The sequence below is a fragment of the Miniopterus schreibersii genome (assembly GCF_964146895.1).
Source record: "Miniopterus schreibersii genome assembly, chromosome: 19".
In the NCBI taxonomy this organism is placed as follows: Eukaryota; Metazoa; Chordata; class Mammalia; order Chiroptera; family Miniopteridae; genus Miniopterus; species Miniopterus schreibersii.
This window is the reverse complement of record NC_138119.1, coordinates 20278486-20304735: the sequence shown is the minus strand read 5'-3', so window position 1 is coordinate 20304735 and position 26250 is coordinate 20278486. Positions and strand designations below refer to the sequence as shown.

The 26250-nt window shown below is 37.8% G+C and overlaps 1 protein-coding gene across 2 annotated transcripts in view; it reads left to right on the top strand.

Annotated features, from left to right (window-relative positions):
* Positions 1–24274, top strand: part of ACBD6 (acyl-CoA binding domain containing 6) — a 110864-nt gene extending 86590 nt beyond the window's left edge. For both annotated transcript variants that reach the window (XM_081121191.1, XM_081121192.1), the window contains 2 exons: positions 8043–8073; positions 23988–24274. In XM_081121191.1, coding sequence (XP_080977317.1) covers positions 8043–8073; positions 23988–24142 — 186 coding nt within the window. In that variant the 3' untranslated portion in view covers positions 24143–24274. The remainder of the gene's footprint in view (positions 1–8042; positions 8074–23987) is intronic.
* The last annotated feature ends 1976 nt before the right edge of the window (positions 24275–26250 follow it).

The following is a 26250-nucleotide window of genomic DNA, read 5'->3' as shown; positions in this document are numbered from 1 at the left end:
ATTAAATAACCAGAACATTTATAAGTTAGAATGTAATTGTCATGATGAGCACTGTGAAAGTGCTTTGGGAGAGATAATGGGAAAAGGGGGAGAGGTTAGTATGAGTCACAGTAGTCAAGAGACATCCTCAAGAGGGAATTGAGGCCTGTGATGAACTGTAAAGGCTAAGTGATAATTGATGGCCTCTGAGGTGGGGATAGGCATAGGTAGCAGAAACAGCTCATCCTAAGTAAAATGTGTGTTTGTAATGAAGAACAATTGGATAAAGTGAAACCAGACCGTGAAAGCTATGATGCTCAGATTAAGGAGTGGACCACCGCGCGCGCGCGCGCGTGTGTGTGTGGAAGCAGTACGTAATGGGGGTTTTAAGTGATTAATCTACATATGTAGTGGGTTTTTAAAAATATTTTCAATATACCATTTTTTTGTTTGTTTGCTTGTTTTGCATAGTTGAGATCTTATTAAAAACATCCTGATTATTATTATCACACTAATAATATTGTGATTTTTCTAAGTTATACTTTATGACCATCATTTTAAACTGCTACATACTAACCTACTTAACTGACATAGTAACTTTTCCTGTATTGTTGGACATTAAATTGTTCCCAGTTTCTTGCTAATCTAGATAATAATAGAATGTACTCAAAATTTTTTCATAAAGCTTTTTAAATATTTGATGTATTTTTAAAACTAGATTGTAGAAATGCTAAACCAGAGGCAATGAACGTTTTTAAATATTATGCTAATTTGTGCTCCTGCCAACAACAAATGAAAGTGTCTATTCATAGCACCCTCTGTGGATGGAGAACTGTTTCATGGACCTAGCAGACTCTCAAAATTTTCTTTGTGAAAGTGAAGAGTGAATGAGTATGAATGGAAAGAATCATTTCTTGTATTTCTCCATTAGATGTCTGATTATTTACCATACAAAGGATATAGAATAGATTGAATTTTTACTGTACAGTATTATAGAAACAGTAATGCAGTAAGCAAAACACCCTTCAGAAGAGAAAGCAGTTTGGCTCTGATATACCCAACTTTGAATGCTAGACCAGCTTAGTAAGTTAATTTTTTAAATGTTTTTTATTGATTTTAGAGAGAGGAAGGGAGAGGGAGAAAGAGAGAGGGAAACATGGATGTGAGAAAGAGAAACATTGATTGGCTGCCTCCCACACGCATGACTGGCGACTGAACCCAAAACCTAGGCCTGTGCCCTGACTGGGAATCGAACTGGCGACCTTTCGGTGCCGGGACAGTGCTCAACAAACTGAGCCACACCAGCCAGGGCAGTAAGTTCATTTTTTAAAATTTATAGACTCAACTATAGCTTTTTGATATAAGCATACTTGGAAAAGTACATCAATCAACCAAGTAGAAGTAAAGATGAGTGCGTGGTCCTGAAGAGTAAGATTATTCACTCTCTGAATATGATATATCAATTTGGAGATTATGGTTAATATGAATTATACAGCGTGCTGATGTGACACTATAGCTTAGGCTACTTATTGTTTTTAACCTGCAAAAATAAAAGTTTAACCACATTTCTCCTTTGTATTTATTTGTCTTGATTCGCCTTGCTCCTTTTCAGCAGCACAGTTGAAAAAGCATGGATTTTGATGATGAAGGGCCTGAGACCTTGAGCAAGTTACATGTAATCTCTCTGAGTCTCATTTTACCCAGCTTGAGAATGGGAGTGATAATGTTTATGTAAAAGAGTAGTGAGGATTAAAAGAAACTGTTCATAAAACTTTGAGCACATGATAGGAATTAGCCAATGTTTGTTCCTTTTACTTTCCTTAACTCTAATAAAATCTCAACTGTTCAGCACCCGTTGGAAAGTTAAACATTCCAGAATAATGTTGGTTTCAAATAGCTGAACAGTTACTTTCTGCTTTTTATTTTTTTAATGTTTTTCTGTAAAATATTTTTTCTAAAATATATCCAATACTTCACTGCTTCCTTCTTAAATCATTGTACTTATACCCCATGGGTATTTATAGACGGTGTGAAGCATAGGGCCAAGGCTTCTCTTGCTCTCTTGAGATTGCTAAAATCTATTGGTTGGCATGCAGCCCAGCCCTCTTTATGGCTGGCTGTTCTCTGTGGTCTAAAATGTCTGCAACTTGCCACCGCTGTCACAGCTTCTAATTTCTGCTGGCTGCTATTATTGCTGCCCCCGTTCTTTCTTCTAATTACCATTAGGCTTTGCTGGCCCTCTTATCATTTATGCTCTTTACTCCTTGCTTTCCTTCACTTTTCCCTTTCCACTTCTCTTCTGCCTCCCATTGCATCTCATATTTCATAGGCAAAGACTCCTTGAATTGCTTTTTCAAACCATCAAGAAGAATCCTTCTCCACAGTGAGCCAACTACTCACAACATGTTTAATGTGGTCCTTATCAACATTTCCCCCCCAGACCCTGGACCCTTTTCCAGGTACTTGAGAATGCCAAAAATCATGTCCCTGGGTTAGTGAGGTATAGCTATATTTGGTTTCCCTGCAAGTAGTTTAGTTTTTTAGTCTTATTTAACTTTTATGCAAAGTTTTGTGCTAGATGCAAGGGATAAAGGAAATAGAGGTCTATAAAGTTAAACCATGCCATGGTCCTTCAAAAGGGCAGGAAAACACAGATATATTCATTTGATACAAGGTAAAAGATGATGAAGGGTGAGAGGAAGCTTAAGTAAGGGTTTTGAAGGCTCATGGATTTGCTTAAAGTTATAAAAAAGAGCCCTGGGCAGTGTGGCTCAGTTGGCGGGAGCATCATCCCGTACACCAAAAGACTGTGGGTTCAGTTCCTGGTCAGGGCACATACCTAGGTTGCGGGTTTGATCCTCGGTTGTTGCTGCGTATGAGAGGCAACCAATCTATGTTTCTCTCTCACATCAATGTTTGTCTCTCTTGTCCCCCTTCCTCTCTCTTTAAAAATCAATGAAAACATATCCTTGGGTGAGGATTTAAAAAAAATGTTTTAAGTTATAAAGAAGAGTGGCTGCTTTTAAACCCAATCTCAGAGAAGTAGGTGTTAGTTTAGAGTCCTGCAAGAGTCAGAACAGAGGCCCAGGCCAGACAGAGAGGAGCTGCCATGATTCTCTACCGTGATAAAGGTAATGAGAAAGAATCACATGGGGGGGGGTCATGGGTATATTTTTCCTTTTCTTATTTGAGAGTCTGAGTTTTAAATTTCCTATATTTGTCATTTGTGTTCCTTATGAACTTTTATTTATTTGGACAGAAAGGATATGGAGGTCTAGTGGGGTTACACATTTCTATGCTTTTGTACTTTGAATTTTTTTTTATTGTTGATTCTATTGCAGATGTCCCCCACCCCATCCCTTTTGCCTCCTTCCACCCTGCCGCCACCACCCACCCTCAGGCCTTCGCCACCTTATTGCCTGTGTCCATGGGCTGTGCATATCTATTCTTTGGTTGATCTCTTCCTGTCCCCCCATCCTCCTCCCCTCTGAGATCTGTCTGTACTTTGAATTTTAAGCATGGTTGAATTTGTCTACATTTTAACTTTATTATGTGATTTTGTTTATTTTTAATTCAACTGAGTATTTTTATTTTACCCTAGTGTATAATCCCTTACAAAGATTTCAAGTATATGACCGATTTGAATTTATTGGAATTGTTTTTGCTGCTGTTTATAACAACTCCATATTTATTAAATTTGAACATTTCTGTTAAGCTAAAACAGAAAGGAAAAGCATAAATAACCATGACAAACAGCCCTCTTCTGGTGTGGTCATTTGAAATGAAACAACCAAAAAAATTTAATCAACTTAAATTTAGAAAAATTAGCTGATATAAGTTGTAAACCAGATGAGTAAAAGCTTTCACTTACTCATTCTTGACATTCAATTCCATTTATTCTTTGTAATATATTTTAAAACAGAATGTTTATAAAGGCTAAGGTTTGGGTTCCTGTGTCCTTATAGAAGGAAAAATGTTTGGAGTCATATTCTTGCTCTGATACAAATTCCACTTTAACATACAAAGCGGAATAACAGAGGTAAAGATTTTGTACATACAAGATGATGTGTTTTTTTAAAGCACCATAATCGTAATAGTAAGAGTATTGTAATATAGTAGTTGATTTAAGATAATTATTAATAATGATTAAAAACTAACCAGAGTTTATATTAGTTATAATCATCGAGTTCATTGATCAGACTTTTCTTGAGTACTTATTATGTGTTAGGCATACAAAAGATGAATGAAAGAAGACTACAATTAGAGAGTAATTTAAAATAATCGTCCTTTCTCTTTTTCACTCAAATACCTATTCTTCAGACGTATCAAGGTAGTTTGACATACAAAAAATACTCCTTTTCTCTAGCACTCTTGGAAGACAGAAAAGATAATAGGATTAGAAGAGAGCTTAGTTGTCCTCCTGTCTTTCTATTCCCCACTTGCCAATCAATTCTGTGACTGGAGTCATGGTTCTTAGGTCCATATCCCTGCTCTAATTGATTTCTAGGTGGACGTGCTCTAAGTTGAAAGATCAAAAATCTCAGTATTTCCCATTAAACACTATAACACTTCAGCTCCCAGCATCTGAACTGGAAAGCCGCAAATTGGGCATGGTGATCTGAAGAGCATGGCACACAGGAAGTGGATGGGGCCGGTGGGGTAACCTTGTCATGCATGTAACTGTAAAGAGCCATTTTTAAGCAACCTGATTTTAATTGGTTTGATAGGGCTTTATTGGAAATAGCTAATAATTATAATCCCTGAAAAATGTTTGTAAACATATAGATGGTATTCCAATACAGAGAGAGTACAAATGAATCGTAACTTTTTCCTATTACATGCATGCTCAGAGTCATGTTCCAATTATTCGAAAAACCTGCTGACAGGTTTTACACTCTCTGAAGATGGCAGTTAAATGAGTGGTACTATACCTCTTTTTTTTTTAAGTAAGTAAGGAGTATGCCTGTAACCTTCAACTGAATGAAAGTTTCATTCATGTATCTAGAAAACTTCTTAGAAAAATAATCACAAAATATAATTGCAGACTTCTAAACTGTCAAATTAGTTCAATCATATTCTATTATCTAGCCACAGATTTCATAGATAAAGAGGCAGTACATTCTAAGCTTAGAAATCATATTAAAAATTACCCCAAATATATTACTAACTCATCATTTTTATCACTGCTTCTAATACCTCATAACCAATTTTCTTCAGTGTCTCCTTGTGTATTCACTTGAAATACTATTTTTAAAATAAAATTTATATTTAATATAAAATTATTGGATAAGAACAAAACCTCTTGCTAGGCACATGGGAAAATCTATCCCCTCTCTATGCAGCTCTCTCATTACTCTCTTAATGGCTCATGCTGCCTTACTACTGTACCTTTAGAACTAGCATTGGCAGAGATGGTAGGTCAAGTCTGAATTAAATTAGAGTATCAGTATCACTATGGTCACAAAAAAAGAAACCAGTTAACACTCAGCAAAGTTTTCTGCTCATAGAGAACATCTAGGAAGCATGTTATTACCATGACTGCAATATATATATGAAATCGTGACTTGGAAATATGGCTTTTGATTCAGTTTGATAAAATACAGTTAGCAGTAGGAAAAAAATCAGGACTTGGCTACAGAGTTTTATGCAAAGAAAACAGCAGTGTTATTAGTGGCTTAATGTTAAAAGGATAAAATAGTATTTCCTGTTATGCATCAGTACTGAGCAAAATATTTAGTATTTTCATCAATACTTCATGTGGTAGAATAAAAAAATTAACTTATATTTGATAGAAGGAAACTAAGTCCTTAAGGAAAATAATTACTAATAAAATGTGGACATGATCAAAAGTAACAAAAGTAAGAAAAGGTTAGTGCAGAATACATGTGAGGAAAGAATCTCTCAAAGGTATCCAGCTTGTTCTGTTCACATACAGAGGAAGAAAGGATCGAAGTACCTAAAGATAATAGTGATTTTGCACCTAACTATAAACTACATCTCCTATTCATCATCGTTTAGACCCACATCAGATTATTACAGTTGGCATTATACTCCACACTATAGGAAATACGTGGGGACTTTAAAAAAAAAAAAAAATCAAGTAAAAGAAAAAGGTAGTCAGAGATTGAGTAATAAGCCAATGGAGAGAGATTAATATATTCTTTCATTTCATGAAAGCACACACCGTATGCAAGACAGTGTGATAGGCTCTGGACAAAAGACAGTACTTGCCTGTAAGAAGTTTACAGCTTCAGTAGAAAAGGCAGAAGTACACAGAGTGTATGCTATGTACAGTGATAGAAAGGAGCGCCACCTAACCCCACCTGAGGACTCAGAAAGTTTCCTGAAGATGAACTGAGTAGTAATGGTTTTAAAAGAAAGTTTATTAAAAACCCAAAGCTTTAAAAAGAAAGTGGTACGTTAAAACCAGCGCTGGTCTGCCCTGAAAGGATTGGCTAGTCTCAGTATCCATGGGGTAGAGATCTCAACACCACCATCAGGAAAAAAGTAAACTAAAAAATCTGCCCATCAACACAGAGTTGACACAGAGAGTTTGTCTTGGCCTGTGCTCCAAGCCCTGTAGTTGAAGATGGAGAGAAGTTTGCCCTTTTTATTTTATTATTTTATTTTTTTTTAATATATCTTTATTGATTTCAGAGAGAGGAAAGCAGAGGGAGAGAGAGATAGAAACATCAATGATGAGAGAGTCATTGATCGAGCCCACAACCCGGGCATGTGCCCTGACTGGGAATCAAACCTCGATCGCCTGGATCCTAGGCCGACGCTCAACCGCTGAGCCACGCCCGGTCGGGCTGCCCTTTTTAAGTTTATACTACTTAAGTGTTCAAAAATCCACAAGCTAAGAAATCAACATAAGGATCTCAGACTGATAATATGTCTGAGGTGCCTGGCAGAAACAAAAGCAAAATCATTGTGGAGAGAAAGACTTTCAATCCAGGAAACACAGCACAGAATTTTCCAGAGATAAAACCCCACTAGTAGAAATTTACAATCCAAAATTATAAAGCACACAGGAAGCCATCAACAAAAAGCGAACCTCAGGCAGCACAACAAACATCACATGTATTGTCACCCCACCTCCTCTCCATGAACTCAAATCAAAGAAACATAGGGACTATCATGGGTTACAGAATAAGTCTATTTAAAATGCTCAAACATATCAAAGACAAATTTTAAAACATGAGAAAAGAGCAAGACACTGTTTTTAAAGACCGCAGGATAGTTTTCCAGCAGAGTAAAGAGCATTTACAGAAGTAGGAGTCTAGGTAGGCAATTGGACTTCCATTTGATTGGTAACTGGCAGTTACAGAATTGGGAGGAGAAGGAATTGGGAGGAACATGACCAAGGTTTGAGTTATAAATTGCCTTGTATACTGTATTAGTGAGGACTCTTAGTTTGCAAGTGACAAAAAGATCACATTTGCCTAGGGAGTGTTTCGTTGTTGGCTTACCTAACCAAGAAAGGCAAGGATATAGTCGGAGTGACAAGAACCAGAGACTCTCACTTTCCCTCCATCTCTCACCGCTGTTTTTTTCTTTGTCAATACTTCTTCCTTACTCCTACTGCAGACTGCTTTTCTCTAAGAAGTGGAGAACATTGCCACTTGCAGTTTGGGGCTTACATCTTTTTCTTTTCTCTTCTTTAAATGGTGGTGGAATATACATAACATAAAATTAACCTTTTAACCATTTTTAAGTGTGTGGGTCAGTGGCGTTAAGTACATGCACATTGTTATGCGTCCATCACCACTGCTCATCCCCAGAACACTTTCACCGCCCTGCCCTGAAATTCTGTAACATTCCACAGTAATTCCTCGTTCCTCTCCCCCCAACCCCTAGTAACCGTATGCTAGTCAACATTCTCCTTTTCTCCAAGTTAAAGAGCTTTGTGAAAAGTTACTATGAGGCCCAACAAACTGAATTCTTCATTGTCTATATCCGATAAACCTATAGAACTTTGTAATATCAGATATTTGCTGTAGCTATGTGCTTCCACACTTTTTAACTTAGACTTTTAAATGTATTATTTGTTTCTTTTATAGGACAATGAAGGTCAAACAGCTCTACATTATGGTAAGATGTTTCTTAACTATTAATAATTATTTGAAACTTTATATGTTTATTTCAACTTTGTCCAACACTATATAGTGCTTAGGAAAATGCCTGGTCACTAGCAGAGATACAGTAACGCTTTGTTTAAAAAAATAGATTAATAACCTCTAAAGTTGAAGATAGATTAAAATTCTTATGGGCACATTCATAGTGAATTGAGCATTTCTGTACTATCAACAGAAATGAAGGCTCCTCCAATCCCCCTTTGAAAATTTATTATTTCATTCTTTTTACTGTCAGTGACAACTAGGATGCTAATCACTGTTACTGTAGGAGCTAGAATCTATCCTATAAGCAATACTTTCTTGATGTAATAAAAAAAAAATAGACTTCATTTTTTAACTCATTTCCCCCACTAAATAGCTTAGTTAAATAATCTTCATTTAAATCATCTATAAAATAGAGGATAATCTATAAGATGGAAATAACGTGGCTTTAAAGAACTACTGGGTAAATTCAATGAGATAAAAGATATTGAAGTATTCTGTAAACTGTAAAGTAGTAAAAGTATTCTTTTTTCTATTTGTGAATGTGGTTGAATAAAAGACAGCCACTAATACTTAAATCAGATAAAGGATCAACCACCTTCAGACCCTTTGGGAGGGGATACATTAGGCTATTTTACTAGTTTTGCAGTCCCAGATCTCCATTCAGTAGTAAGTAGCCCAGGTGCCCCTGAGCACTTTTGTCCGCTGCTTAGCATTTGCTTGGATGTCAGGAACCTCACATTGTCTAGGAGTCTAAATTATCGGGCTAGCTGTTACGGTACCTTAGCCTGATAAAAAAGGTTGAAATGTCACCAAATGCGTGCCCCAACTCATTTATGACTTTAGCTAGTATCACCTGGGTACCAAAAACCAGCAGGAAAAAGGAAAATTGTGAGTCAATCTCACTTTTGAACATATATTCAAAAGTCCTAAATAAAATGTATTTTAGAAAGAAAGATACGTTGTGATCAAGTTGAATTTATCCCAGGAATTCAAAGATGATTTAACATTTAAAAAATTTATTAATTTCCCACATTAGCAAATTATGTGAAACACTATATGGTCAAAACAAATGCAGAAAAAGCATTTGAAGAAATTCAGTGCTTAGTCTAAGAAGCAGTATGGAAAAGTGATTAAAACATTGGGCTCTGAAGCAAGACTTCTGGTTTCAAATTGTAGTTCTGCTACTGAACTTGGACAGATTATTTAACCTTTGTGTACCTGTTTACTCATGTGAAATAGGGGTAATAACCTCAGAGATTTGTTATGAAAATATAATGAGTTAATCCATGTAAAGTGCTTAGAACAATGTCTAACACTGTGGTATATACTCAGTAAATGTTAGCTAATATTACTGCTTAAGATAAAACTCTTAATAAACTAGGAATGGAAGGAAAATTCTAAGTTATAAAGTTACAACTGATTAAGTTATAGTCTATCCAAAACCTAGCATAGACATTATTATTAAAGATGGAATCTTTGAAGCATTTCCTTTAAAATCGGGAACAAGAAAAGGATGCCTGCCACAAGTATCTCTCTTAATATTGTATTAGAATTCTAAACTACTAAGAAAGAAAAAAGAAATAAAAGGTATGTGAGATGGGTAAAAAGACACAAAATCATCATTAATCTCCAACAATATAAGTAGCTACATAGAAATCTGAGAGACTCTACAGTCACATTATTAAAACTAATAGTACAGTGTTTAGCAAAGATGCTGAGTACAAGATCAATTTTTTAAAATTACATTCTTAAACATGAGTATAACAAGGTAGAAAGTGAAAAAAAAATTAAAGGTATTATTTACAGTAGCAACAAAATCCTAGAACTCATCCTACCAAAAGATACGCAAAACCTTCATAGAAAAAATTGCTTGACTTTTTAAAAAAGACAGAAATAGGAGAAATGGTCCATGCTAATAAGTGAGAAAAAATATAATGATGGATTCTCCCCAAACTAAACTACAAATTCAGAATTCTCATAAGAATCCCACCCAGCTGGCTTTTGTGGAACCTAACTAACTGGTCCTGAAGTTTATATGGAGAACAAAGAGCCAGGAGTAACAGAGGCGCTTTGAAGAAGAGTAAGGAAGAAGGACCTGTTCTTTCAGATACCAGGACGTTATTTTAAGCTATAATAATAAAGGCAGAGATTGACTCTGCCGTGGCAGTGTGGGGAGCCCCACTGGCCTGCTTCCCCATGAAACCATGAAAATCATTTTTAAAAATACAGCCACTTAAAACTTCTCGAAGTGGTGCTGAGGACAGATAGCAAATGAAGAAACATCGAGTCAAGAAAATCTGTGAAAATTTGGAAAGAAGGCAAGAGTCTGTGGTATTTGAAACAAGATCACTCCCTCCTTCCCCCTTCCCAGCTTAGCAGGGCGAAGCCTCTGCTCCAGAATGCAGTAGCCAAGAGCATAGGCCCCCTCTCCTCCGGGCTCCAGTCAGGGGCTTTCTTCCTGGGACAAGCAGGCTTCAGTACTCCTCAGCCTGCCTGCAACGGTCTTTTACTGGAGCTAAGTCCTGGGCAAATGCAGAGCTAACACACACAACACCGAAAGTACAAATCATAATTTAAGTTATGGTGACTACATTAAAGTTATAAACCGCTGTAAAATGAAAGACAGTATAAGCAAAGTAAAAATACAAAGTACAGACTGGGAGAAGGTATTTAAAATAACCTACTTAAGATCATTATTCAGAATAAACCAAGAATACCTACCTAGTCAATAAGGAAGTTAATCAACTAGAAGGATATACTCCAGAATATGGAGGCAGTTCACAAATGGGAAGAGCCAAGTAAACAACCAGAAAAGATGTCCAACCTCACTAATAACTGTCAGTAGTCTGTGATTATACCCTACTTGGAGGCTAACAGGTTAGCCTGACACAGTTTCAGGGGTGCTAGCAAAGGACACAAAACCCTGGATCAAAGACAAAGACTATTATTAACGGCACAGAAGGCGGCATGAGCTTCATGTTCGTTTGCTTTCCCCTTGAGTCCCACAGGCACCATGCAGAAAAGCCCAGGGAGGTCCCGCGCACACAGTGTGCCAGAGCTTGGGAATCCTGAGCTTACAGAACTCCAGCCTTTTGTAATGAGCTACAAACAGACCTGCCCAGCCTTTGCCTTGGAGAACATACTACCTTTATTATACTGGACAGTAAAAAAAAAACTTGCCCTCTACTCTGGAAGGAAACACTACCTCAGTTGTCCAAGGCTGTTCACTATCCAAACATCCTTGAAAAGATAGTTCAGAACAAAGCCTGTCATTACCTCTGTTTAGAAGAGGTGCAGAAACACAAAAGTCCCCCAGCAGTAATCAGGGAATGCAGATTAAAACATTCAGATATGATTTCACTGTGGTCAGGCTGGCAACATGTAGACATCTACTAATATTAACGTTAGGATGTGGAGCAACACGAGCTGTCATACACTGCTGAGGAGAGTGTCAGCTGTTGCAACCACTTGGAGATCAGTTTGGCAAGATCTAGTAAAGTCTACAGCCCAGCAGGTCTGCTTCTGGATGCATACTCTAGAAATACTACTGAACATGTATGTAATGAGACATGATTAAGAACATTTATTGCAGCATTATTTGTAATAAAACTAAAATTTTGTTTTATTAATCTTTATAGTCCTATCTATGCTGTACTTAAAATATTTGTTAATTAAAATTACATATATATAATATACACACACACACATTTGCTATATTTGCAAATGAAGAACTAAAGTCCAAGAGGGAAAGTGACCTTGACAGGGGAACACAGTTGTAGGTATCAGAGCCAAGACACTTGTCCAGGTCTCCTGACTACACTTCCAGTGTTCTTTCCATAATTACAGGCCTAGTATCCTTTTAAACCAGACATTATTTTGTGGAAGGTGATCTTTTCTGGAAATAAAATAAATGAAAATCCTTTATCATTGGTCACCTCAGTCGTGAGTCAAAACTAGTTTTCAAAACCATATTCATGAGTAAACATATATATCAATATCTTTGTTCATCTATGCACTTTTATAGTCTTATTTCTGCACTGAGAGTTTAGACATTAATAAAAATTATACCTCATTCAGGAATCCTACCCAAAATTGATCTTGTAAAACAACCTCTATTTCTGTCTCTCATTATATTATTCATTGTAGAAGGAACAAAATAAATATATACGTTATAATCAAGATAATTAAACACTAAAATAATATCATTAGAGGTTTTGTCATTACAAATATATAAAATTAAAATATTCTGACAACCAGGAATGTTTCATAAAATTAGTAATTTAAGTTAATTATTTATAGAAGTGATTAGTTTTTAATTTAGATTTCTTTTTTAACCAGGTCACTAGACTTTTGCCAGTTTTTAAGCTCATCAAAACAGTTTAGCATATAATAATAATTATTATTATTATTGTTACCATTTATTAAGTACCTACCAAATGCCAGGGAATCTGCTGGACTTATTGTATCTTTTTAGTCACTTAATATTATTTAACCTTTTTTTATATAATAGGCACTCAATAGCTGTTTGTTGATTTGATTTGATTTTAGGACCCTTAACCTATTCTTGGAACTTTCATAAAACTATAAGTATAGTTAAATCCAGTGAGTGCAGACAATGTTGGGGATGTCTTGGGGGCTTAGCTATTATTTTTTATGAATTACGGTTTGGCTTGACAGCTGTCCTTGTGTTGACAGCTCTTCTGATTATAGCAGTTGTCAAACTCCATCCTTAAGCAGGTTGTAAATCCTGGCTTCTTCCGATTAAAACTGGGTCAGAGCCAATGGCAGGTTAACTAGAGGCCAGTATTCTACTACTGTAGTTCCATACTAGTTCTCTCTAAATGGGCTTTGCATAGCAGCATACTAAAACCTTTATTTGCCTCAATTTTACTTTGGTGTTTTTGAATCTTCAGATATTGGTCCTTCTGTTATTTTGTAATTAAACATGATCCTTGCTGAAGAGTATATTAATATAAGTGTGGTTTTCCTTGTAAATGGCCTATTAGCCTTCCCCTCCTCTCCCTCCACTGGGAACACTAACATCATTGCATCTGTGTCTCCCAGGGGAAATCAAGGCTTTTCCTTGCACGTGCAGTCATGTGATTTCAGAGTGGGCAGGCTTTGTATCCTCATGAGCCCTCAGTCTTCCACGTAAAGCACCATCTGTTCTGTTCCTTCCATGCTGTTACAGGGCAGTGGGAGGAGGCATTAGAGTGAAAATAAATAAAAAAAGAAAGAAATTCATCATCAAAACCCGGAGGATTAATGGAGTCAGAAGGCTCACTGCTCTGAATGAAAATTCATCTTCACCTGTGCCAGTGTCAGGGCTGCCTCTGTGGCACTTGACAAATAGAGGTTCCCAGGGTACCATAAATTCAGCAACTGTTCTTCTCCCTGTAGACTCGCTCAAGCTTTTCTGAGATGGGCTTATGAGTGTTTTCGTATTTCCCAGCACATCGTGGGCACCAGCACATCCCCTCGTTGGCTGGGTGAAATGTTAGCCCCTCTCCTCCTCACCCCTCTCTCATCTTTGCCTTTGTCCGTTTTAGGGGGTGGGCAGCTCACACGTCTCTAAAAGATGACTCTGCCTCATGCATTGTACTTCACTGAAGATGCCAAAGGCAGAGAAATCAATTAACTAATGAATTTTGAGCAAACACTAAGTTAGTTCCCAGCACAGTCCTGGATGGAGGGGAGAGAATAAAAAAGAATGAAATCAAGTAGCTCACCATCTAATTGGGGGTTCAAAGCCTATTTTTTTTAAACTGTTTGTTGGACACCTATCTGTGCCAGGAAGCTCTGCCAACCATAAACGTAGTTGATGCCTATCAACCATGAATCTCCAAGAGGTGGTGCTGCAGTGCCCACCTTATACTGGGCACGATTCACCTGTGTAGTTTCCCTGCCCTGTAAATTGGTCTTTCTCTTTGCTTCCTTTGTGTGACTCTACTACAGCTTCCTGATTTCTTTGTGCTGATGTCAGTCTGCCTGTGCATAAACCTGAGGCACTTGTTAATCATACTCCTTTCCTTATGAATACCATATCCCTTACTCGGAATTATTGTTTTGTATCCCTTAAATTCCAAACATAAATCTCACTTTATAGTTGGACTTGAGCTAAAATTTATTCACACTTGTTAGGTTAAGGGATTGTTATACAGCCCTGTTAGCTTTTTCTCAGCTGGCTTGCTGTCGTCGTCCAGCTGTGGAACTTAAAAATGTAAACTGCATTCCTAGGTTAGAACTCACAGGTTATATCGTCTCTCGCTTCCTCAAACAGCATCTGTGAAATCAGTGCCCCTCTGTCTGAGATGGTCAGCTTAGTGTTTTCAGCCACAGTACACATCTGCTTAGCCTGGATTTTCATGCTTAGTATCTCAAGTGTTGGGTTAGATTTGAGCTAAGTGTGGTCTGACAGATCATGCTAGTTATTATCCTGTCCTGCAGATTTATACACTGGGAAATTTATTCCTCTGATACTGCTTTAAAAGTTCCAGTTTTAAAATCTAACAAAGTGTTTCTCACAATAAGTTGAGACTGATAGCTGTGGCAAAAAGTTTAAATGATTATTTCTCAAAATATAAATGTCATGTAGTTAGTTCTATGCAAAAGAAATGTCCTCATCTCTCAGTACTTAATACTAGGCAGTGTGTCTTTAACTTTGTTGTATTTTGTAAGAAACTGTCTTCCATTGGAATCTAATTTGGTGTACAGTGATTCATGGTATAATATTCATTATATTATGTTGGGAGATAATTTTAAATTCTTGATGGGATGTTATAATTCTAAACACTTTCTGTTGAATCCTGGGCCTTTGTAAATATATCCAGTCTTCATCTTCTTCCCCATCTGTGTCATACCCGGAAATATGAACTCAGCCCACCAGTACCTGCCCCAGGATTGGGATAGGCAGTTCTTGCCTTTCTCTGCTTTGCTCCTACTCTAATTCATTCAGTCATCAAATATTTTAGCATTTATAATTTTAGTAGCTGTCTAAGATCCAACCCCACTGAAGGCAGAGATGGGGTTTCCAGTTGGTCTGATTTTAGCTCAGAAAAATTTCTAAGTGAACCTCTGTTCACTTAGAACCACTTCTTACCTTGTGCTATTATGGATTAGAGTTTGATGCCTAAGTTTGTCAGGATGGGTAATAGAAAGGATCACCAAAGCTGTCCCAAGTTCATAACTCATCCCAACCTGGTTTGGGCTGTTGGCTCTATGCCAACTTCACAGCATATAGCCAGGGCTTCCTGAGCTGGAAGCACCCACCAGGGGAGTGAGAGCAGTCAGGGGAACCAGAGAAACAACTTTATCTTTACCCGAGAACCAACAGAGAGCAGAAGAAATGTCATACAAAGTCATTTAAAACCAAACTCCCAGAGAGTTCTGCTTTCAGTTAAGACCCAGAAAAAAAAAACACACAAAAAAACTGGATTCCAAAGAGTGACAAGATCCTACAAGACACACAGACCGTTTCACCTTTCGTGGAGCAACTGAGAAAGAGGCAGCCACCATAAAACAAATAAGAAGAAAACCACAAAAATTAAATTCTTAAAGTGAGTTGGAATGACATTTTAGAATAATTCAGACCCAAGAAGAGTTCTTACTCCAGTGCTCTTTATCATTAACTGATGCTCATAAGAGAAACTGAGAACAGAGAGAACCCTCCTCTGTGACATACAGTTGTGAAACTCGGCCACTTCCCTGGACCCTTATTTCACATGAAGCAAAATCCTTGAGCCGCTTATGGGGGAAGCAGAAAGCTTTTCTGTCCTCCTGTCCCTGGGCCCAGGCAGATACCCATTGCTTTGGGAGGAGGAATAAAAGCACAATGTTTCCCCAGGGAGGGCAGGGACCCTGCGCCCCGGGCCCTGCACCAACACAGAACAGAGATCTCTCACCACAGGCAGGGTCGGAAACTCCCCCACTCAAGACGTTCTCCCTCATACAAGTTAGAGTTGGGCTGACATTTGTGGGTGGTGGAGGTACAAGAACACTGAGAAATCACCACCCCTGAGTGCCTGCCTTAGACTGAGACCAGCCCAAGAGGACAAAGAACTTCATTCCTTTCCCACAGTGAGCTTCATCCTGAATAATAAGCAGTAGCAGTCTTAGAGATGGGAGAAGAGCCAAAGTGGAAAGAGACTCCCTCTGTGGTAGACATGCGGATACTACGGAAAGCTGAGGGTGGAGCAAGAATACTGAAAAAGCCCTCTGGCTCCCTGGGCTGCACACTAAGCACAAGGTAGCAGCAGCCCACACCTGGAGGAATTTGAAATGGGTGATGCACTGAAGTTACTTATGGCACCCACAAACCTCACACCCAGTTTAACTGTTAACTAGATTGACTCAACACACCCATACTAATGGCATGACAGAAGAGGAGGCATAATTTCTGGGGGTAAATAGTATTATTTACATAAGCCTCCACTGTCCTTCTACACACAGTGTTCCGCATTCAATCAAAAATTATGAGACAAAAAAGCAAGGGAAAAAACAATCCTTTGTCAAGCAGTAAATCAGTAATTGATAAAGCAAGTACATCATAATTCAGCGAGGAGACGAAAGACTTGAACAGTACTGTCAATCAACTTGACTTAGTTGATCTCTATAGACCATTCCACCTAATAAATAGAATAAACATTATTTCAAATATGCATGGAACACTTTACCAAGATCAACCATATACTAGGCAATAAAACAAACTTCAACAAATATAAAAGAAATCATACAAAGTTTACTCTGTGACCATCTCAGAATTAAATTAGAAATTAATAACAGACACATTTGGAAAATCCCCAGTCATAAGAAACTTAAACACACTTCTAAATAATTCATACGTCATAGAAGAAATTTCAAGGGAAATTACAGATATTTTGAACTAAATGAAAACACCCTATCAAAATGTGTGGGATGCAGCTAAAAGCAGTGCTTAGTGAGAAATTAAATGCTTTTAGTAGAAAAAAATAAAGGTCTCAAAGCAATGATCTAAGATTCTACCTTTAGAAATTTTAGAAAAAGAAGAGCAAATTAAGCCGAAGATAAGCATAGGAATAAAATAATAAAGATCCAAGCAGAAATCATTGAAATAGAAAACCAAAAACATCAGTGAGAAAATCAGTGAAACCTTTGAAAAGGTCAGTAGAACTGAAAGACCTTTAGCCAAAACAGTTTTTTAAAAAGGAAAAACAAATTACCAATTTCCAGAATGAAAGGGAGGTATCAACATAGATTCTACAGATAATATAAAGCAAATAAGGGAACATTATGAACAATTTTATGCCAACTAATTAGAGAACTTAAATGGACAAATGTCTGAAAAGACACAAACTACCAAAAGACACAAATTATTTCCCTCAAAAAGGAATAGATATCCTAGATAGCCCTACATTTATTTAAAGAGGTTGAATTTGTAGCTAAAAACTTTCCCACAACAAAATCTTTAGAACCTGAATGCTTCATTGGTGAATTCTACTAAATGTTTAAGGAAGAAGTAATACTAATTCTACACACAAACTCCAGAAAATAAAAGATGAAGGAACACTGCCCAACTCATTCTATGAAGCCAACATTACCCGAATACCAAAACCAGAAAAAGACCCTAGAAGAAAAGAAAACTGTAGGCCAATATCTCTCATGAATATAGATGCAAAAATCTTTAATAAAGTGTTAGCAAATCGAGCCCAGCAATATACAAAAAGGATAATAAATTATACTCAAATGTGTGTATCCCAAGAATGCAAGGTTGGTTCAGCAATGGAAAATCTTTATATTTCACCATATCAACAGATCAAAACCAAAACATACAGTCATCTCCACATGTATAGAAAAAGCAGTTAAAAAGTTACACACACACAGCAAAATAGGAATAGAAGGGAACTTCCTCCACCTGAAAAAATTGATAGCTTACAGTATCCTTAATGGTGAAAGGCTGAATGCTATCCCTTTGGAAACAAGGCAAAGATTTCCATTCTCTCCACTTTGATTTAACATTGTAGAGAAGTTCTAGCCAGTGCAGCAGGAAAAGGAAAGAAATAAACAGCATGTAGATTTAAAAGGAAGAAGTAGAACTTCCTTTATTCACAGATGACATCACCGTCTATGTAGAAGACCCCAGAGAATCTCTTTTGAAAACTATTAGAATTAATATGTGAGTTCAGCAATTTTTCAGGATACAAAACTCAATACATAAAAATCAACCATATTTCTGTACACTCATAATGAACAATTGGAAATTGAAAGTTAAAAAACAAAATCAGTACATAAATATTGTTTTTCTCTGCTTACAGTGAACCAATTTGAAATTTTTTAAAATACTATCGACAGCCTCACAAAACAAAATTCTAGGGGTAAATCAAATCAAAATAAGTAAGCAATTTGTATGCTGAAAATTCTTAAACATTGCTGAGAGAAATTAAGGAAAATCTAAGTAAATAGGGAGAGATCCTGTTGTTTGTGGATCAAAAAACTCTATTATATTCTTAAACTATCTGTTCTCCCCAAATTGATCTATAGATTCAATGCGATCTCAATAAAAAACTCCAGCAGGACTTCTTGTAAAATTTACAAGCTAATTCTAAAAGTGATATAGAAGAGCAGAGCACCCAGAATAACCAAAGCACCTTTGAAAATGGAGAACGTTGGAGGACCTACCTTTTGTTCAAGACTTAGTATATAGCTATAGAAATCGAGACAGTGTGGTTTAAGCATAGGTGTATACATCGATGAAACATGATAGATAACCTAGGAAGACCAGTATTAGAATAAAAGATGCTCCTGGTGCTCTGATCACTTAGGAAATTACAACGGCTGTAGGAGCTCTGTGCCAGGATCGGTACATTTGTTACATTTGATAAACCTGCATTGACATATCATCACATCATAATCATAGTATAATATATCATAATCATCCAATGTCCAAAGTTTATATTATGGTTCACTCCTGTACATTTTATGGACAAATATAAAATGACATGTATCCATCATTATGGTATCATACAATTTCTTTAACAGATACAGGCCTGCTCACATTGTATATTCTTATATGAGTTTTGGCCAATTGTGTCTTTCAAGGTTCATCTCATCTAGGTTATCATATTTGTGGGCATAGAGTTGTTTGTAGTATTCTTTTATTATCTTTCTATGTCCACGAAATCTGTAGTGATGTCCTCGCTTTCATTTCTGATATGTACAGCAGTCCCTCCTTACCCACAGTTCTGCCTTCTGTGATTTTGGTTACCCATAGTCAAAGCAACTGGAATTCATACTTAGTGGGAATGCAAACTTTGGAAGTGTGGTAGTTTCTTATAAAAGTTAACTATTCACTTGCCACGTGACTCAGCATTCCCACTCCTAGTTACTTACCCAAAGATGTGAAAACATAAAAGGTCCACACAAGGACATGTGTCCAAGTGTTCATAAGGTCTTTGTTCATACTGGTCAAAAACTGGAAACAACCCAGATGTCTGTATACATCCGTATAATGGAATACTGCTCAGCAATAAAAAGGAAGGAACTTGCAGCAACATGGCCGAATCTCAAAAGCATTATGCTAAGTGAAAGAAGCAAGACACAAAAGACTGTATGCTATATGATTCCCATTTCTAGAGAAGGCGAAACTATAAGGACAGAAATCAGATCAGATCAGTGGTTGCCAGGGCTGTGGGTGGGGGTAGAGGATTGACTGCAGAGAGACAGGAGGGAACTTTGGGGGGTGATGGAGATGTCCTATATCTATTATAATAGTTACATAAATAGATACATTTGTCAGAATTCAGCATATTTTTATTTTTTTAAAAAAATATATTTTTATTGATTTCTGAGGGAGGAAAGGAGAGGGAGAAAGAGAGAAGAAACATCAATGATAAGAGAGTCATTGATCAACTGCCTAGCCCACAACACGGGCATGTGCCCTGACCAGGAATCGAACCCCGATCGCCTGGATCCTAGGTCGACGCTCAACCGCTGAGCCACGCTCGGCCAGGCTCAGCATATTTTTAAAAAGTGAATATTAACCAGAAAATTAAGAAAACAGGGAATCTCGCTCTGTATGTTAATTGGCACAGTCTAAAGTAGATGAACATAAATTGTAGTAAAAAACAAAATACAAGTGGAAATTTATAACTGTCATTAACAATTTTTGCCTCTTAAGTTTTTTATTTCCCAATGACATAAATGTGTCTGTTGGTAAGGACACCATTAGGAATTTTCAATAATCCATATGTCATTTTCAAACATAGTTCTCTAGCTTTGTAAGGGAAACTACCTTAGGTAGGTAGCTCTTTGGCCAGGGGGGTCATGTAATATCAATATATTTAACAGAGTATCCAGAAAAAGTGCCAAAAATCCTGAGGCCAAAACATATGTCTTCAGAAAGTCACATAGTACAATAAAAATAGAGATAGCAGTGGTATATAGCATGGTTGGTTTTTAGATTCAAATTCTACCTCCCTACTGAACACATCCATATAGACATCCCTCAGCACCATGTGTTTATCATGTCCTAAACCTAAATTCTCTTTCCCCCTCCATCATTTTCTGTTCCAGTTTCCTTTCAAAAACTCCTGTTCTTCCTTATTCTGTTTCCTTATTCTAGAAATAATGTCACCAGCATCTGTGTAGTTCCTCCAGACTGGAAACATGGGTATCAGCTTTGGATCTTGCAACTCTTTTCCCCAGTTTTTCTGGATTGATTTGTGAAATTTTTTCAATAGTAAGGATATTAGCTTTTGTCTGTCTTATGTATGTGAATGTTCCCCAGTTATGGTTTACCTTTGCGTATAGTATTTTTGTGTCTGTGGTGCAGCTGTTTTAAATTTTTATGTGTTCAAATTTATCAATTTTAGGTTTCTATGTATTCAAACTTATCAGTAATTTTCTTTGTGATGTCCGAGTTTCATATCAAGTGTAGAAATACTTGGGCCATTTTGTTCAGGAAACATGATCACAGGCCTTGAGCCTTCGAGCTTTTCAAAAGCCTATAAACATATTCAAAATAAAACTGTTTTTGTCCCACAAAACAAAAAGAAAGTTACAAAATATAAATAATTAAATTAATTAAATGTTGAAGTATCTATAGACATAACATTATATCAGCTTCATTAATTGGTAAATTTATTGCTCACTAACATTTTTGAAGCTACGCCTCAAATTTCACGGGCTCTCTTATTTAGTCCCTTCTTTATACTCCTGCTGACACTGGCTGATCTCAAGCCCCCTAAAGAGCTACCACGATCTCTTAAGTGATCTCTAAATTAATCTCTAAATTTCTAGACTCTCCAGGTCACTCTTTATAGAATGATCATCCTAACACAGAAGCCAAATTATTCCATTCCCCAGCTCATTAAAGCCAAACTTCTTCGTATGGCTTTCAAGGCACCCTGTACAGTGTGATTGAAATCCAGCCTCTCTGCGTTTGACTGGCTGCTGTTTCTGGGAGCCGGCAGCCAGTTCTCAGCATTGCTGTGCTCGTGCCTCTGGCAGTGGAGGTTTCTCACTCTGCAATGCCTTTTCCTTCACGGTTACCTGGAGTTATACTCTGTCCTTCAAAGCTCAGCTTGCATACCCCCTACTGGTGAGGTTTTTCCTGATCCTCAACCTCCTCCTTCCCACCTTTACATGGGCGTGTGTGTTTCTGTGTGTGCCACAGTACTTATTCATCCTTTTGTGGTAGAGTTGCCGAATTACATATTCTCCCAGCTGTTTTATAATAAGCTCCTCAGAGCAGGAATCTTACCGTATCCTTGATAGGACTGATACAGTGTATAGTCAGTGAAACACTCATTGAATCAAGCTCTTTATCTTTTATTTCCTGTTTTTCTAACCTGTTGTCGTTGCTGTTGTCTAATATACTACAAAAGAGTAAAAAAATTGTATATGAAGCCCAGCCGGGCGGGGCTCAGCAATTGAACATCAACCTGGAATCCAGGAGATCAAGGTTCGATTCCCGGTCAGGGCACATGCCCAGGTTGTGGGCTCAATCCCCGGTGTGGGGCGTGCAGGAGGCAGCCAATCAGTGACTCTCATCATTGATGTTTCTGTCTCTCTCTCTCCCTTCCTTTCTCTGAAATCAATAAAGATATATATGTTTTTAAATGTATATGAAGAGTTTAAAGTGTAGCTTTAAAAAAATGTACCCACCACCTAGCTTAAGAAATAGAACCTCACCAATGTTTGTGTGTCTACCCAACCACATAACCTTCCCTACACCCCCATCCACCTGCCACTGATTAGCACTATCCCAAATTTTCTATTAATGATTTCCCTTACAGTTTTACTACATATTTGTGTCTCTGAACAATGGTGTTTAATCTGTCTTAAAATGTTTATTTAAATGCCATCACACTGTGTATATTCTTTTAACTTTTTCCTCCAAGGTTATGTTCTGGAGATAAACTCATGTTGTGTGAAACTCATAAGTTCATTAGTTTTCAGTGTTGTATGAGATTTCATTGTATAAGTAAACGATATTTTATTTTTACATTTGGATGGTTTATACTTGAGGTCTACTCTGAACAGTGCTGCTGTGTACATTGTTGCTAATATCTCCTGGAGAACCCTGCAGAAGTTCCTGTAGAGTACATACCTGGGAGCAGGGTTGCTGGGTTGGAGCTTGTGCATTTGTCTAGGGTCAGTGGGTAATGTCAAATTGTTGTCCAAAGTGCCCTCACCACTGTACCCTCCCAGGGGGGAGTGTCCCTTGCCTCAGTCCTCCTTAAGGCTCAGTATTGTCTAAGTTTTTAATTTCACCTACCTACCGGGTATGAAATGGTGTCCTCTGGTTTTAATTTTCATTTTCATTGTTACTAATGTGGTTGCTCCTCATTTCGTGTTTATTGTCATTTATGTTTCATCTTGTGTGAAATGCCTGTTTTTGCCTTTAGCCCACTTGTCTCAGCGCCATCTAATTAATGGGTCTTTGTTTCCTCACTGATCTGTGATGCCAGTGTAGTCATAAATCAAGTCTCCATATATGTGCAAAGAAACGGACGACTCTGTGTTCTAGCCCTTCGTTCTGTTTGTCCATCCTGGGGGCAGTACCACACCATCTTCATAATCACTCTTAATATCTATAGGTCCTTTCCCCCTTCCTGCACTTTGTGTGATTGGTACCATTTATTATTTAGGGGAGAAAGAGAAGATTATATAAAAGGATGGTCTAATTACTAGGCCAGCTTTTATTTTTTCATTTACAAATTTTAAAGTTCAGTTAGTTACCCACTTATCCCCTCTTCAAAGACAAAACAGTATTTTTTCTTTGACATTTACATTTATTATTTTTAGCCTTTTGAGATAGTCACAAACCTACCTTTGTTCTGATCAAAGTATAGTAGGTGCTTAAACACTCTCTTTGTTCTTTCCCTTCATCCTGTCCTTAAGAATAGAATCCAGAAGCCTCATAATTTAAAAAATGTATTTCTGCCCTAGCCAGTGTGGCTCAGTTGGTTGAGCACCCTCCCATGCACCGAGAGATTGTCTGTTCGATTGTTAGTTGGGGCATATGCCGGGGGCTGCTGGCTCAGTCCCCAGGTAGGGGCATGCAGGAGCCAGCTGATTGGTTTCTTTCTCTCATATCAGTATTTCTCTCCCCCTTTTCACTTCCTCTCTCTCTAAAAAATAAATAAAAACATACTTTTTAAAAATAATAAAATAAAATGTATGTTTGCTTGCGTCTGGGCAACCAAAAAAAGTAAATTTGACTTTCCTAACATTCACAAGTCCACTGTACCTGCACATTTCTGGCTTTGAGGTCTGATCACCCTCCAGCCACTGTGAGGGTTCTCGTTCTGGATTCCTTACAGCTCAGCACTTGCCTTTGCTGCAGAAGTCTAGTCTCTCTTTGTCTCCAAGTAACCTTGTTTTCATGTCTGTCACTTTCCCTGTCAGCTGCTGCCTGTGAGTTCTTGGACATCGTGGAGCTTTTGCTCCAGTCCGGCGCGGACCCCACTCTGAGAGACCAGGAAGGCTGCCTGCCGGAAGAGGTGACAGGTTGCAAAGCTGTGTCTCTGGTGTTGCAGCAGCACACAGCTGGCAAAGCTTAAGCAGAAGACTGGAGAGCCACAGTGTAACAACATAGGGCTTCGATGATGCAAGAAAACTGGGAAAATCATACTACTTTTACCACCCATCCTTGGTGTACGCTGGCTAATAAAATCAGTTCTGAGGAACGGGGATTTTGAAGTCTCAGCAATTCATTCTGCTTGCATACATTCCGGCGAGTACAGTTTTGGCGATGAACATGTGTACTGTGCATAATACAATCCAATTCTGCTGAGCGTGCTCTGAAATTTATCACTGTTCTCGGGGGTGGGGAGAGGAGGAGACACATCGTAGTTCACAATATTAAACATGGCTGCTCTTTTAAGAAACATACAGAAGCAAAACATGACCGACAGTTCTACACTGACAATGAGGGAAAGTTTCATGAAATCCCAGTGTGGTGGGGATCACATGACCTTGTGGCATTTTGTACAGTGGGTCTGAATAGGGAGCTGAAATGTCCAGCCTCTTGGCAGACAGAATTGGGAAGACAGGAAAGAAGAGGGGTGTTAAAAAAAAAAAAGGCAGAATTTTGTCGCATCGGAATATAGAAGTCACAGGAAGAGCCAGATTTTTTTAAAATCTCAAAAGCTTGGATATTTCAGAATAAGATTTAGTGACCTCGTTCTAGGATTGGAACACAGGTTCTGGGTAATTCACTGGTTAGGTCAGGATACCTTAAACTCACCTTCCCATAGCTGGGAGAAATTTCCCTAGGGCCCTTCTAATTGGCTATACTGTCCCTGTCATATATGGCAGCAGCCTCTGTTACATCTGTTTGGGCCTAATGTGAAATAGCCATAATGCCCCACTACTCAGGTGTGATTGAAGTTATTTCTGGATACCAGGAGAGCATCTATTTTTTATTAAAAACATAGACAAGTACACCAGTTTTTATGTAAAGGATAGACAAGTATGCTACTGTTGAAACTGGCTCCCTACATTTTCCCCTTTAAGCCTAAAGAATTCCATCTGGGAATTGCTTGACATTTCTTATAAGGAAAGTCGACAGTTGTCATATGAAGAGAAATGAAGTAAGAAACAGGTTGAGATGCAAAGGTGGCCATTTAAAAAATAATTTTTCTAACGTGTCACTATTTAGATGACAAGCAATAAACTTGCTTAGTGGAGCCCTCAACAATGGACAGGATTTTTAGTAGCCCAAGCTAACCTGTCCTGAAACAAGCCCCTTCAGAGCAGAAATGAGACATACTAATGTTGTTTACTTTGTGACTTTTCTAACCTAACTTCTTTTCTGAGATGTAAGCCAAGCTATTCCCAAGACTTCAGTTTTTAATAATCTGTGGAAGAGATACGCATGTTAGTACGTGCTGAAATGGTACTATCATTCTAGGAGAGCTTTCTCTTCATCATGTGTGCTTTTCCCACAGTCCAGCTACATTTCAACCTACTGTTTAGCTAAACACTCTTGTTCCACCTTAATTGAATGTGTTTTAAGAATCATTATGCATTAGTTACAGTGAAAGTGACCAAGATATGGGATGCAGCTTTTACTTATTATTTTTATTTTTAAAATGTTCAGTGTTGACATTACTGCAGAAGTACCCCTTCCCCCCACTTTTGCCCACCACCACCCTCCCCACCTATCCCTTTCTTGGCCTTTACCAAATTATTGTCTGTGTCCATGGGGTATGCATATATGTTCTTTAGCTATTTCCTTCACCCTCTTTATCCAGCCACCCCCACCCCCCTCCCCTTGGGCACTGGCCAGTCTGTTCCATGTATTCATGCGTCTGGTTCCATTTTGTTTATCAGTTTATTTTGTTCATTAGATTCCACATACGAATGAAATCATACGGTATTTGTCTTTCTGTGACTGGCTTATTTCACTTAGCGTAATACTCTCCAGGTTCACCCATGCTGCCACAAAAGGTAAGACTTTCTTCTTTATTACAGCCGCCTTGTATTCCATTGTGCAAATGTACCACAGCTCTTTTTTTATCCACTCATCTACTGATGGGTACATGGGCGTTTCCAGATCTTAGCTATTGTAAATAACACTATGAACACAGGGGTACATATATTCTTTCTGATTGATGTTTCCTGATTCTTAGGATATATTCCCAGAAGTGGGTGGGATTGCTGGGTG